The 12205-nt window shown below is 42.0% G+C and overlaps 1 protein-coding gene across 1 annotated transcript; it reads left to right on the top strand.

Annotated features, from left to right (window-relative positions):
• Positions 1-8466: 8466 nt before the first annotated feature.
• On the top strand, positions 8467-11793 carry LOC311012131 (homeobox protein engrailed-2b-like; the record flags this gene model as incomplete). Its single annotated transcript, XM_084007467.1, has 2 exons — positions 8467-8980; positions 11471-11793. 2 exons carry the CDS (start codon positions 8467-8469, stop codon positions 11791-11793), a joined length of 837 nt encoding a protein of 278 aa, XP_083863593.1.
• Between the last annotated feature and the right edge of the window lie 412 nt (positions 11794-12205).

Genomic DNA, 12205 nt, shown 5'->3' with positions numbered 1-12205 from the left:
ACGTGGTTGGGATGGGCTGTCGCTGTAACGCTTGCCCCTGGGTGATGTTGGGACTTTGAAATTGTATTGACTCTGGAAATCTTGAGCGTATTCTAGTCCTGCTCAATGTGTTAAGTGTCCTGAGATGACTTCTGTTGTGATATGACACTATAAATAACATTGAATTGTATTGATGACTATGATGAATAATGGACACAGAATAAGCACAGCAACCAATTACAAGATAACAATAATGGAATAAAATGCAAAGCTGAATTATGTGTAATGTATGTGCATGTGATTATGTAAAAAAGAAAGAAAGAAAGGAAATTCAGAAGAAAATAAATTGAATTCAAACAGATCACACTTTCATGGGATGCAAACTCTGTCATGTCTGGGGGCCCTAAGTGGCCGCTTAATTTGCTTAAGCCTGCTGGCTCTGGCCAGAGGACTTGAATGACCTCTGTGTTCCTATAGGCCGACTGCCGTGTCGACGTTCAGATCATCCAAACATCAACAAAATACCAACAAAGTGTCCAATTGCATCAGATAACATGAGCACCTTCACATCTGCATCGGTAGTCGGGATCCTTGATCAAAGGTTACATTACAGGAGGGTCCTGGTTTATACGAGGTGTCGTAGCCAGCCCAGAAACAGCAGACTGCTCCTTTACCACACAGCAGAGGGAGTCGGTCCGACACAGCCAAGGAGGAGGAGGTTAACTGCACACCAGGAGGGAGAGGTCACATCACAGTCACTGGCAGGACTCGGAAGTGAATGCCAAACCTCCATGACAAGCTCAGCCACCTGAAATGCGTTTTGATTCTCATCTTTGAAAGTATTAGCATGCTCATGGTGAGAGAAACATACCACATTCCAGGAAACCCAAGTAGAAGGTTTGATAGTACTTTCTTACCTTTTTATGCCTCGAAGCAGGGCTGGCCCAAGACAAAAGCGAACTAAGCGGCTGCTTGGGGCCCCCAAAATACATCAGAATACTGGAAATCACAACTACCAAATTCAGAATTTTCTGGGGGCCCAGACCCCCCTCCCCCATTTGCACCCACTTTTGCACAAATAGGGTGGGGGTGGGGTCTTAATGCATCTGTGCCGAGGGGGACAGTAGTTCATAATCTGTCACTGTATTAATACAATGCATAATGGAACATTATAGTGTGACATTTGTGTCAATAAACATCAAGCACAGATTTGGGACCCCCCTCCCACCACCAGTTCACCATCGCCCCAAATCAAATTCTGCTTGGGCCGGCCCTGCTTCTGGGTTATTGATCAGAATTGCTAGATCAACAGAGAATGCTATTTTTAGATCCTCTTGGTGACTCACTAACATTGAAGTGACCCCCCCTTCCATAAATTGAATTTCTTTTGAAATATGAGCAACATGTGAAGCAATTTTGTTGAACAACTACATGTTTTGTTTTTTTGCCCTGAATTGTGGTTTAAAAGTTTGTCAGAAGAGAATAACATCTGCTCAAGACTATTTGATCTGGATATTTTCATCTTTATGAGTTTATTCCTCATGTGTATCGATATAGTCTTATTTATTTTGTAGTGTGGGTTATCAGAATAACTAAGAGAAAACTGTTCCTAAGATATTAACTGATAAACATGTGCTTTGCACACAATTATGAAGTGTATTTTGGTAACAATAATAACCTTCAGGCCATTTTGCATGTTGCTTCATCAGATTCACATTATGTGTGTTTGCCATCAGGTGTCTTCAATCATCTTGGGCTGATTAGCAAATAATCAAAAGTAATACGAGGTAGAGTATTCGGATATAAATATTACAATATAAATGAATCTATTTCTATTAGGAGACACAACAATATCTCACGTGCAACCAGTTGTACACATTTCCATGAATATAATACATTCATGATAAGATACACATCAGAGAAAGTAGAACATTAGAAAAGGAAATCAGAAATGATATTACAAACATTCACAAGAAAATATATGTAGGGAGAGAAAGAGGTTGTGCCAGGAGGGTTCATCAACTTTATCGACCTAATACTGCAGGTACAAAGAAACCACGTAGGCTAAATTCATCAATCAGGAGGATTAGAGCAATAATCAATATGCAAAATGTGTAGTTCATGCTTTTTAAATGTATCTTGTCATTAAAACAGTGTCCTTTACTGTTCCTTCCTTCCTCCACATTACAAACAGACTGTCCGGTTTGCAGCTCAGCTCTACATTCTAACAAGCATTTCCTAAACTATAGAACCCCGTGTGTGTTGCATCCTTTTCTTCTACAGAGGAGAAAGTTAGAGAGGCCCTTTAAAATTAAAAAGCGATGGAGCAAAGCCTTCCTTTGTCAGCGAGTGCTGCTGTGAACTCATGCGGGACCAAGCCGCGGTCTGGGAAGCCAAGCTCCGCTGGAGCCCAGGAGGCCCATCAGTCCGGCCTACAGGCTGCTTTCACACCGGGTACATCCACGGCAGGAGGATTAGCATGGTAACTGATAGCAACAATCCTGTCAGAGGCAGGAGGCACAGACAGGAGGAGGACAAGGAGAGTGCAGGTAGGACTAAGTCAGGCAAAAGTAATAATTCTAACTTTGTTCATATAGTGTGTATATGGAGTGTACAACGTGCTTTGACGGACAAAGCAAAGCAAGATATAAGGCAACAGTAGGATTTCTGATTTTTATTGAGTTGAGAAAACCATGTGCCATCAAACAGTTCAGAACAATAAGAGAGTGGAAGCATGTATGGCAAATACAACTGGACCTAAAATTGAACCTTGCGGTACACCACAGATAATAGCTGTACAGGAAGAATTGGTGGTGGCTGAGTAGATTTATCATTTTGTTTAGTACCTTGTTCACTTCATTGAGTTTTAATTCAGTTTTGTTTTGGAGTTCCAACCTATAGATCCACAATAAAGACATGCCTTTACGTAAACGTTGGGCCTTGAGATGGATTAAGAACGAAGTCAAAATGAGGCCCAAGCTTGTTTACTTGATAATTGGGAATTTCCTCATATCCCAGAATAAGATGAAACTTGATGCCCAACTGACATGAAATTAAATCTCACTGAAGCTTTAAAGAGAGGGGAATCCCCTGGGCCAGATGGGACACCTATTGATTTCTACAAAAGTTTCAGTTCCAGATATGTTTATGGAATCACTGGGAAATGGTTAACTGCCACCACCAGTAAGAGATGCCCTGATCGCTTGAATTTTGAAACTGGCTAAAGGAAGTGGTAAATGTCAATGATGTCGCCCCGTTTTCTGCCTGAATTCTGAAACTCAGATCTCATGGGCACAGATTGGAAGATTTGGATGACAGGGATTTCATAATGTAAGGAGAGTCTTCAACATCCACCATTAAAATAGCCTTTTTAACCCTTTTAGATCACATGCCGGTCATATTGTGGATTTATTTGACAATATAAGCCAAAGAACAGGCATAAACATCGATTTCTTCATATTTTATATAAAAATCTAATATTTCTGTTTTTGATACTGTTTGAATGGTACCATGAATTATACATATCATGTTTGTTGATTATTGAAGATTATTGTTTCACAATTTAGCAGTGTTGTCTCACAGCAAGAGGGTCCCAGGTTCGATTCCCGGTTTGGGTTTCTTCTGTTTGGAGTTTGCAAGTTCTCATGTTTGCATGTTGGTTTGTGGGCTTGGGTTTTGAAACCTCGAGTTTGGCATTTTGGCTGTCACCATCTTGATGGTGTGAAGCTGCTAAGATCAACTTTACAGCTAAGTGTTAAAGTCATCTTAGTAGTTAACTAGCATTGGTAGCGTGGTAGCGGCCTGTCAATCAGCAGGTAAGCCCCACCCCCTAAAGCATCATCATGTTGGATTGAAGAATTTGAAACTTGAAACTAGAGATTGAGACCATAAACTCATGTTTACAATGTTTACTGAGATAATACATCAAGAGAGAAGTAGGACCATTTTCTCATAGACTTCTATACAACCAGAGAGGAGTCGCCCCCTGGTGGCCAGCAGAGAGAATGCAGCTTTAAGGACCTTCAGTTTTGGCTTCACGTTTCAGAACCGGAGGTTACTGCCTGATGAAAACTAAAAGGTTGAAGTGAATCCTGAACTTGACGGGAATCCTGTGTAAAGAAAATCAAAATAATGTGATGTGAGACCTGGTTCAGGTAAATGGACTTGAATTTACACAATTTGTGTGTGTGTGTGTGTGTGTGTGTGTGTGTGTGTGTGTGTGTGTGTGTGTGTGCTTTCCTTTGAGTTTTATCTTGATATTTGAAAGCATTTAGTCTGTATGTTTATAGGATTCGAACTTGAAATGCTGACTGTTCCTCGGATGTTTGACTGAATCTTTCTTTAATGTGCGCAGCAACACTGCAGGTATGAACCTGATCCAGGTCCCGGGTCTGAAGCCTGATCCAGGCTGATCCAAGCGTCCGCTCCGTCCGGCCGCAGGTCCTTCTGCCGGGATGCAGGAGCATCAGACGGGAACCTCCGTGTCGCGGCCGCCGCTGGTCTTTGAAACGGTTGAATGTTGCGTTTCGGGTGATCGGGCGTGTTGGTTCGCTTTTGCGCGCTCTGCGGGATGATTATACGACCACTATAGGCTACTTATTTTTGATGCGTTTATGGTGCTGGATTGTGGAAATTGTCGAGACGATCACATTTGCAACTTGTTAAGGTTTTTTTCATCGTCATTTTTGTGTAAACAGACTATGAGGATCCGTCTAATACTTGGTTTATGTTCGGTCTCCGGGTGTTCACACGGCGCAGCGACGTGCTGACGCGTCACTTTTATGTGAAAAATGTACATATTACATCATGTGATCCAAATACTGCGCTCTCATTTTATAGGCTATATTAAAAATGTTATAGTAAAGATATAGTTTATTAAAAATATATTACATGCATAATAATAATGAATGCGTGCATACATATGATTATATATACAAACACTGTACAGTATATATATTTACTGTATATTATCATACATTTATGGCGTGTTATAAATTATTTTCAGACGCTCGTTCATGAACAGAAGTCTACTTTTCTAACTTCCGTCCCGAGGAGGAGTTTGTCTCTCTTCACAACAATACTCCCACATTCATGTTTCTGATGGATTTCTTTGATTTTGGAGTTTCTGTCATTGTTTTGTTTATTTATTTAATTGGAACATTTCAGTCGATAGGTTTATATCACTTAACTAGAATTATTTTACATTCGCTATATTCAATTCAAATGTATGTGAATGTGTGTGTGTGTGTGTGTGTGTGTGTGTGTGTGTGTGTGTGTGTGTGTGTGTGTGTGTGTGTGTGTGTCTTATCTGTAATAATAATAATAGGCCTACAAATAATAAAGAGCATTGAGCCATGTGTTCGGTTTCCGAAGAGAAGACAGGGCGAACACGTTGCTTACATTGACACAGGGTGTGTTGCATGCAATTATGTATTTAATATATATTTTTCACTGTCAAGTAGCCTACAATTCCTAAATCTGCTAAATTGTCTGTCTCCGTGTTTTGGCCATCCCGAGGCCTGGTATTTAAATGTGCGGGACAGCTGATGTCGTCATAAAGATCCGTGTTGTTGAAGCGAGACTCTCTCTGTGTTCGAGGCTACATCAGCATGTTGCAATCCGTGGTGTCGGCTTCTCCGAGCAGCGAAAACATTGAACAGGTCTCGGAGATACAAGGTTTTCCTCCGCCGTCATGCTGGCTTTAGGGGCTTCAGCCCGCAGCCCCCCTGACGGGCCTGCAGAGTCCGCGACCCGGTTTCAGCCTCAACAGACCAGCGTCACTATATTCAGAGAAAATAACATTGGATTCCGTTTGAAATCTAAGTTGTTGTGAAGAGTTGGACCATCCAGATGAGCTCGATCTTTCTTTGTGGAGCAAACACGCATCCAAGTATGAGACGTGTTCAGTTCGCTGCGGGTCACCAGCGGGTTCTCCCGATACCCTCCTCGGCCACACACACACAGACACACACACACAGCGCGCGACCCCGTTCCGTCCCAGGTGGACTCGCCCGGCTCAGAGAACTTGGAGCGGATGTTCGCCTGAGCGAACCAGCGTTAGTTCGGGAGCGAGGCTTCGCTGTTCGCTTCGATCTCCTCCATCATGTGAAAAATGACGATGCACAATAACTACATATGATAAAGTAACTATGATCAACTACATGTAATAAACTTACGCGATATTATAATATAATAAGATGTTATAAACTAATTAGATATTATAAAGTAATGGAATATTATAAATTAACTAGATAATCCAATTAGATATTATAAACAAATTCGATAGTATAAACCAATTAGATATTATAAACTAATTCAATGTTATAAACAAATTCGATGTTATAAACTAATTAGATGTTATAAATAACTAGATATTATAAATAAGTTAGACGTTATGAACTAATTAGATGTTTTAAAGTAACTAGTTATTATAAACTAATAAGATGTTATAAATAACTAGATATTCTAAACAAATTAGATGTTATAAATAACTAGATATTATAAATCAATTAGATGTTATGAACTAATTAGATGTTTTAAAGTAAGTTATTCTAAACAATTTAGATGTTATAAATAACTAGATATTATAAACCAATTAGATGTTATAAATAACTAGATATTATCTAGTTATTATAAACTAATTAGATGTTATAAATAACTAGATATTATCTAGTTATTATAAACTAATTAGATGTTATAAATAACTAGATATTATCTAGTTATTATAAACTAATTAGATGTTATAAATAACTAGATATTATAAACAAATTAGATGTTATAAATAACTAGATATTATAAATCAATTAGATGTTATGAACTAATTAGATGTTTTAAAGTAAGTTATTATAAACAAATTAGATGTTATGTACTAACTAGATATTATAAACTAATGAGATGTTATTAACTAACTAGATATTATAAACTTATTAGATGTTATAAACTAATTAGATGTTATAAAGTAACTATATATTATTAACTATACATACATTCCATAAAAATCATATTGAGCTATTTGTATAAAGAAAGGATTCCTCTCTCTTCTGTTTTACATGAAAATATGATTGTTGTAGTTTTATTATCCAGACAAGAGGAAGGTCGCCCCCTATCCTGGAAACAGAAAACAGCAGCATGTTTGGTCCTGCTAACCAGAGGTCAGGTCGCTGAGCAGCTCTGTGATCACGACAGCAGAGGTCCTCACCATGACTGGAGAGCTGTTCATGGCAGATTGTTCTACATATCAGATCACAAAGTCATTACACAGAGGTTCAGCCATCTGTGTCCTCCTGGTAGACAGCACTGATCTGATAGGCTGATGGATGGCAGCCTGGACGTCCGTCAGCCTGTAAAATGCTTATTCCTCTTGTTGAAATGTGAACGAGGCCTACTTTGACCTTTGACCTTTGGGCTCCCAGCCAGGACATTTACCCACGTTTTTGATGACAACTTATACTACTATACTAATAACAAACACATTTTGTTCCATTGAAGCAAATAAATAAATATAAACAAGTATAATAAATAGGTGGGGCGGCCGGTGGCGCAGTGGTTAGGGCAGCTGCCCCATGTACAGAGGCTAAATGTCCTCAATGCGGTGGTCCCGGGTTCGACTCCCGCCCGGGACACATTTCCCGCATGTCATCTCCCTCTCTCTTTCCCTGTTTCCACACTGTCTGAAAAATGAATAAAAGGCTTCAATGGTGCTCTAGCCAAAAAATCATCTAAAAAAAAGTATAATAAATAGGTAAAGTCAAAAAATAAAAATGTGATATTTATATCATAATTATATACTATAATCGTAGACAGACATTAACGCACATGGGAAATATGGAATGTTCATAGGAATGTCATTTATTCCCTCACAGCCAAAGTCAATCTGTGCCTTTAAACCACATTTCCGCTGTAACCTGAACGCATCACACACCGGCTGGGCGGATCGGATTCAACCGCGTCCCCGGGGAATTCCGGGAACCTCACGTGACACCAACTCTGCAGCTCTAATTGGTCCGAGGCACGTGTCTGAGCGCCCCGTAGTGCAACGTCATCGCAGTGCCTCGCAGCGAATCACAAATGAGAACCAAAATCCGTAGTGAAAGTATTTGAGCGGCGTCTTCATCGGGCCACTTAGTTCTGCTGGAAGCTCGGTTATTGTGCGGGGAGCCGAACAATGAACTAGTCTCGTCTGGACTCCCTTCTTCTCCTCCAGCCGACCCGAGACCCGAGACCCGAGACCCGAGACCCGAGACCCGTTATACGAGCAGCAGCCTGCAAGCACAAAGTGAAGCATGATTATGATTTTTCTTTGTCAAAATCATAAGAGGCGCGTTTTCACTGCAAAAACAAAAGCAACTCTTCTGCCCAGGAAGGAAATACGCGCATCCCACTGACGCTTTCTTTTTTTAAATTTAAATCTATTCTGTCGGCTAATTGATTGGTCAGAAGGCCAGCCAGCGACGTTGAAATAAGTGCTTTGAGAGCTCCAGCATCACTATGGAAGGAAAGGCTCGCCGAGACCCGGAGCGCTCACAGGACTCCATCCGGGACGACGAGTCCAACCGGGCCATCCTGCCTCTCCTCCAGCCGCCTGGCAACCAGCAATCCCACCGGATCACCAACTTTTACATCGACAACATCTTGAGACCGGACTTCGGCCGCAGGAGGAAGGCCGGGACTCTGGACCAGAATGGAGACCGCCTGGGAGGGATCCCACGGAGAAGAGAGGAGCACACGGGAGGAAAGTCCTCCAAAACCGGCAACCCGCAGCAGGGTGGAGCAGGAGGTGAGGAGGAGGAGGAGGAGGAGGAGGAGGAGGAGGACGCGGGAGCATCCGACGACCATCATCCGGACTCGGAGGCCTGCAGGCTCGGCGATGTGGATGCGAAGGGTCGGGGGGGCGGCGGGGACCGCTGCCGCAGCCCCCAGGCCGGGTCGGCCCCCGCGTCCAAGCCGATGCTGTGGCCCGCCTGGGTTTATTGTACGCGCTACTCAGACCGTCCGTCCGCAGGTTGGTGGGAAATATGATATTCAGAAATATGATAAATAAAATAGAGAGAGAGAGAGAGAGAGAGAGAGAGAGAGAGAGAGAGAGAGAGAGAGAGAGAGAAAGAGGGAGAGAAAGAGGGAGAGAGAGAGAGAGAGAGAGAGAGAGAGAGAGAAAGAGGGAGAGAGAGAGAGCGATGAAGCAGAAGCATCTTGTTAAGTTTGAAAAGCTCCATTTTAAATAATAAAAAGAAGCGACCCCCACAGACCGGTTATTGCTCCTCTGAACTCATATTATCTGAATGATCTCATACTTTCGATATGTTAAACATATTCCTAACAGACACACAGTCGTTTTACGGCAAACAAAGCACTTAGAAAGTAAAGTTGTTCGGCTGGATTTCGATCTGGCTTTTTGGGTGAAAATGAAAATGAAGTGGAAAAGAATGGAGCTGTTGTTAAAATGAAGTATCAAAAACATAAATAGCCTACAAGTGGGATGTGAAATAATAAATACAACTGTGTAGAAGTGAAGTCAAACCAAGTTTAACGCCATTGTCCCCCGTCTTCTTTGTTGATGTGACATTAGCATATTGTTTGACAATGGGGCTCTAAAAAGTGATGCGCGTTCATAACTTCGCTCTCCTCGCGCACAAAGCAAACGAAAGATTCATTTCTGGTCCTGATGCTCGTCGATGACACGACGCGGTGTTTCACTGCAGCGGCGGCGCTCCGGCTCCTCGGACGGACGGAGCGCCGGGCTCGAAGGGCTTCCTGTGGGACTGTGTTGCTCAAAGAGCGCGGCAGCCGAGCGGAGGAGACTTCTCGGTGTAGTCTGGGTTGGTCTGTTAGTCTGGGTTAGTCTGGGTTGGTCTGGGTTAGTCTGGTCTGGTCTGGTCCGGGGTTCGGAAACGAACGAACCACTGAGAAACGTTGCGTTTATGTTTTGGGTGAAGCTGCACAAGTTTGCATGGAGGTCCGACCACAAAGGGCCTCCGAGCCGCCGCCGCTCCGCAGGACCCTCCTCCGTTAGTGCGGCTGTTGGGACTGTTGTCTCATGGACACCTCGAATAACGCTAATAGGCTACCTAATAACTCTCATAACTCTCATAACGCGAATCATTCCAATAACTCCTATAACTCTAATAATTCTAATAATTCTTCACTAATATATCTAATAACTAATAACTCTAATAACGCTAATCATTCTAATATCTCCAATAAGTCGGATAACTGATAACTCTAATAACTCGGAGAGCGGCCCGCTGTAGTTTTGCACTTGACTTCCCTTTGTAACATTCTTTTCCGTTAGTTGTCGTCTCGGTCTGAATATAAGAACAGAGAAAAAAGAGCTATCGATTCTTATTTTTAAGGAAACTACTTTGTTTTAAAAAAATGGAGTTCCTATGGAAACAGGGAGAGAAAGAGGCGCCTAACTCCCCATCCTCCATCATATCCTAACCCCACCCCCCATCTCCTCCTCCTCCTCCTCCTCCTCCTCCTCCTCCTCCTCACTAAAGTCTGCTGGAGGACTTGCAGCCTCCATTTCATTATACTTACAGCTGGTTGCAAATTCAAAGTTCTGAGAATGACACAACTTCCACATTCAAATCCACCTCAACAGATGCTACAAGTCAAGAAAAATAAGAAACCATTTAGCTCACGTTGATCATTTTACATGGTCTGGTCTATCATTTTAATCTGCACATACCATTACGTGGTCCTTTTTTAGTTATAGTATATATATATATATATATATATATATATATATATATATATATATATATATATATACACACATAGATACATATATATATACATATTTTATTGTACACACAGTTAATTTTACAAATACAGGTTAAACCTTATACCTTACATATATATATATATATATATATATATATATATATATATATATATATATATATATATAAGTCACCAAATGGGCTTGTGCTACAATATTATCACAACACTTAAAGTTGAGCTGAAACAAATCTTTTAAAAATCACATCCGCCATATTATTCACCTTTCATAAATCAAGAATCAAACATTTCCTCAAAATGTCCGATTTAAAAAAAAAAATCTAAAATCCAATATTTCATTCTTGCTGGAAAACAAAACATGATGGTGTTTCCATCAACTAGCACCAACCAATACTATCATGACGTCCATCCATCAACCAATCAGAGCTAGAGAATGTCACGTGATGTCCCGCCCCCAGCGCTCTTTCACTGGACAGACGTCAGCAGAGCAGATACGATCTGCTTGATCTTTATTGCAATTCATTTTTCACTGCAAATTGTTGCCAACATCTGTTTATCTGATCAAGTTGCCTTCCGACACTTTGTTGCATTGAGAGTGTTTGTGACTGGGCAACATAAAAGAGTCCGGTCCTGCTGTCTGGACCACAATAAGGCACAATCGTTTATTAAAAGAACCATACCGGCTGCCTGTTTTCATAATGTAATAATGTAATGTAATCAGAATGTGTTTTGTGCCAACACCCCCCCTCAGGGCCCAGATCCCGCAAACCAAAGAAGACCCCGACCCCGACGCCGAGCAAGGAGGACAAGCGGCCCCGCACGGCCTTCACCGCGGAGCAGCTGCAGCGGCTAAAGACAGAGTTCCAGAACAACCGGTACCTGACCGAGCAGCGCCGGCAGAGTCTGGCCCTGGACCTCGGCCTGAACGAGTCCCAGATCAAGATCTGGTTTCAGAACAAACGGGCCAAAATCAAGAAAGCCACCGGCAATAAAAACGCTCTGGCGCTGCATCTGATGGCGCAGGGACTGTACAACCACGCCGGGTCCAAGGACGCCAAGTCGGACAGCGACTAGAGGAGGAGACCCGGGCCAGGAGGGTCCCGGAACATGCAATAATACCACTACCAGCATTCATATTTAAGACTCTGCCTGAGACCATGTTGTCTTTTCAGTGTGTGTGAGTGTGCGTGCGTGCGCGCCTGTTTTTCTGCGCGCGCGCTTGCGTGTCCTCAGGGCTGTAGTTATGACGATGTCCAGTCTAAGCTGCGTTCATGTCACAGCCAGAAGTCAGGATTTCCTACGGTCCATCACCACCTCCAGTGTTAAAATAGACATGGGTACTTGTGACCCAAACCTTTCTGTTACCCGAAAGGCCTTGCAAAAACGAGGGAGAGCTAAAACATGTTTTATTTGTCAGCTACATTTTTACCAATAAAGTTCATTTGAGATAAGCATTTATTGTTTGGGAAACAACGTGTTCTGATAC

The sequence above is a fragment of the Eutrigla gurnardus genome, assembly GCF_963514095.1.
Source record: "Eutrigla gurnardus genome assembly, chromosome: 4".
In the NCBI taxonomy this organism is placed as follows: domain Eukaryota; kingdom Metazoa; phylum Chordata; class Actinopteri; order Perciformes; family Triglidae; genus Eutrigla; species Eutrigla gurnardus.
The sequence above is the reverse complement of the archived record's forward strand: the minus strand, read 5'-3'. Positions and strand labels throughout refer to the sequence as shown.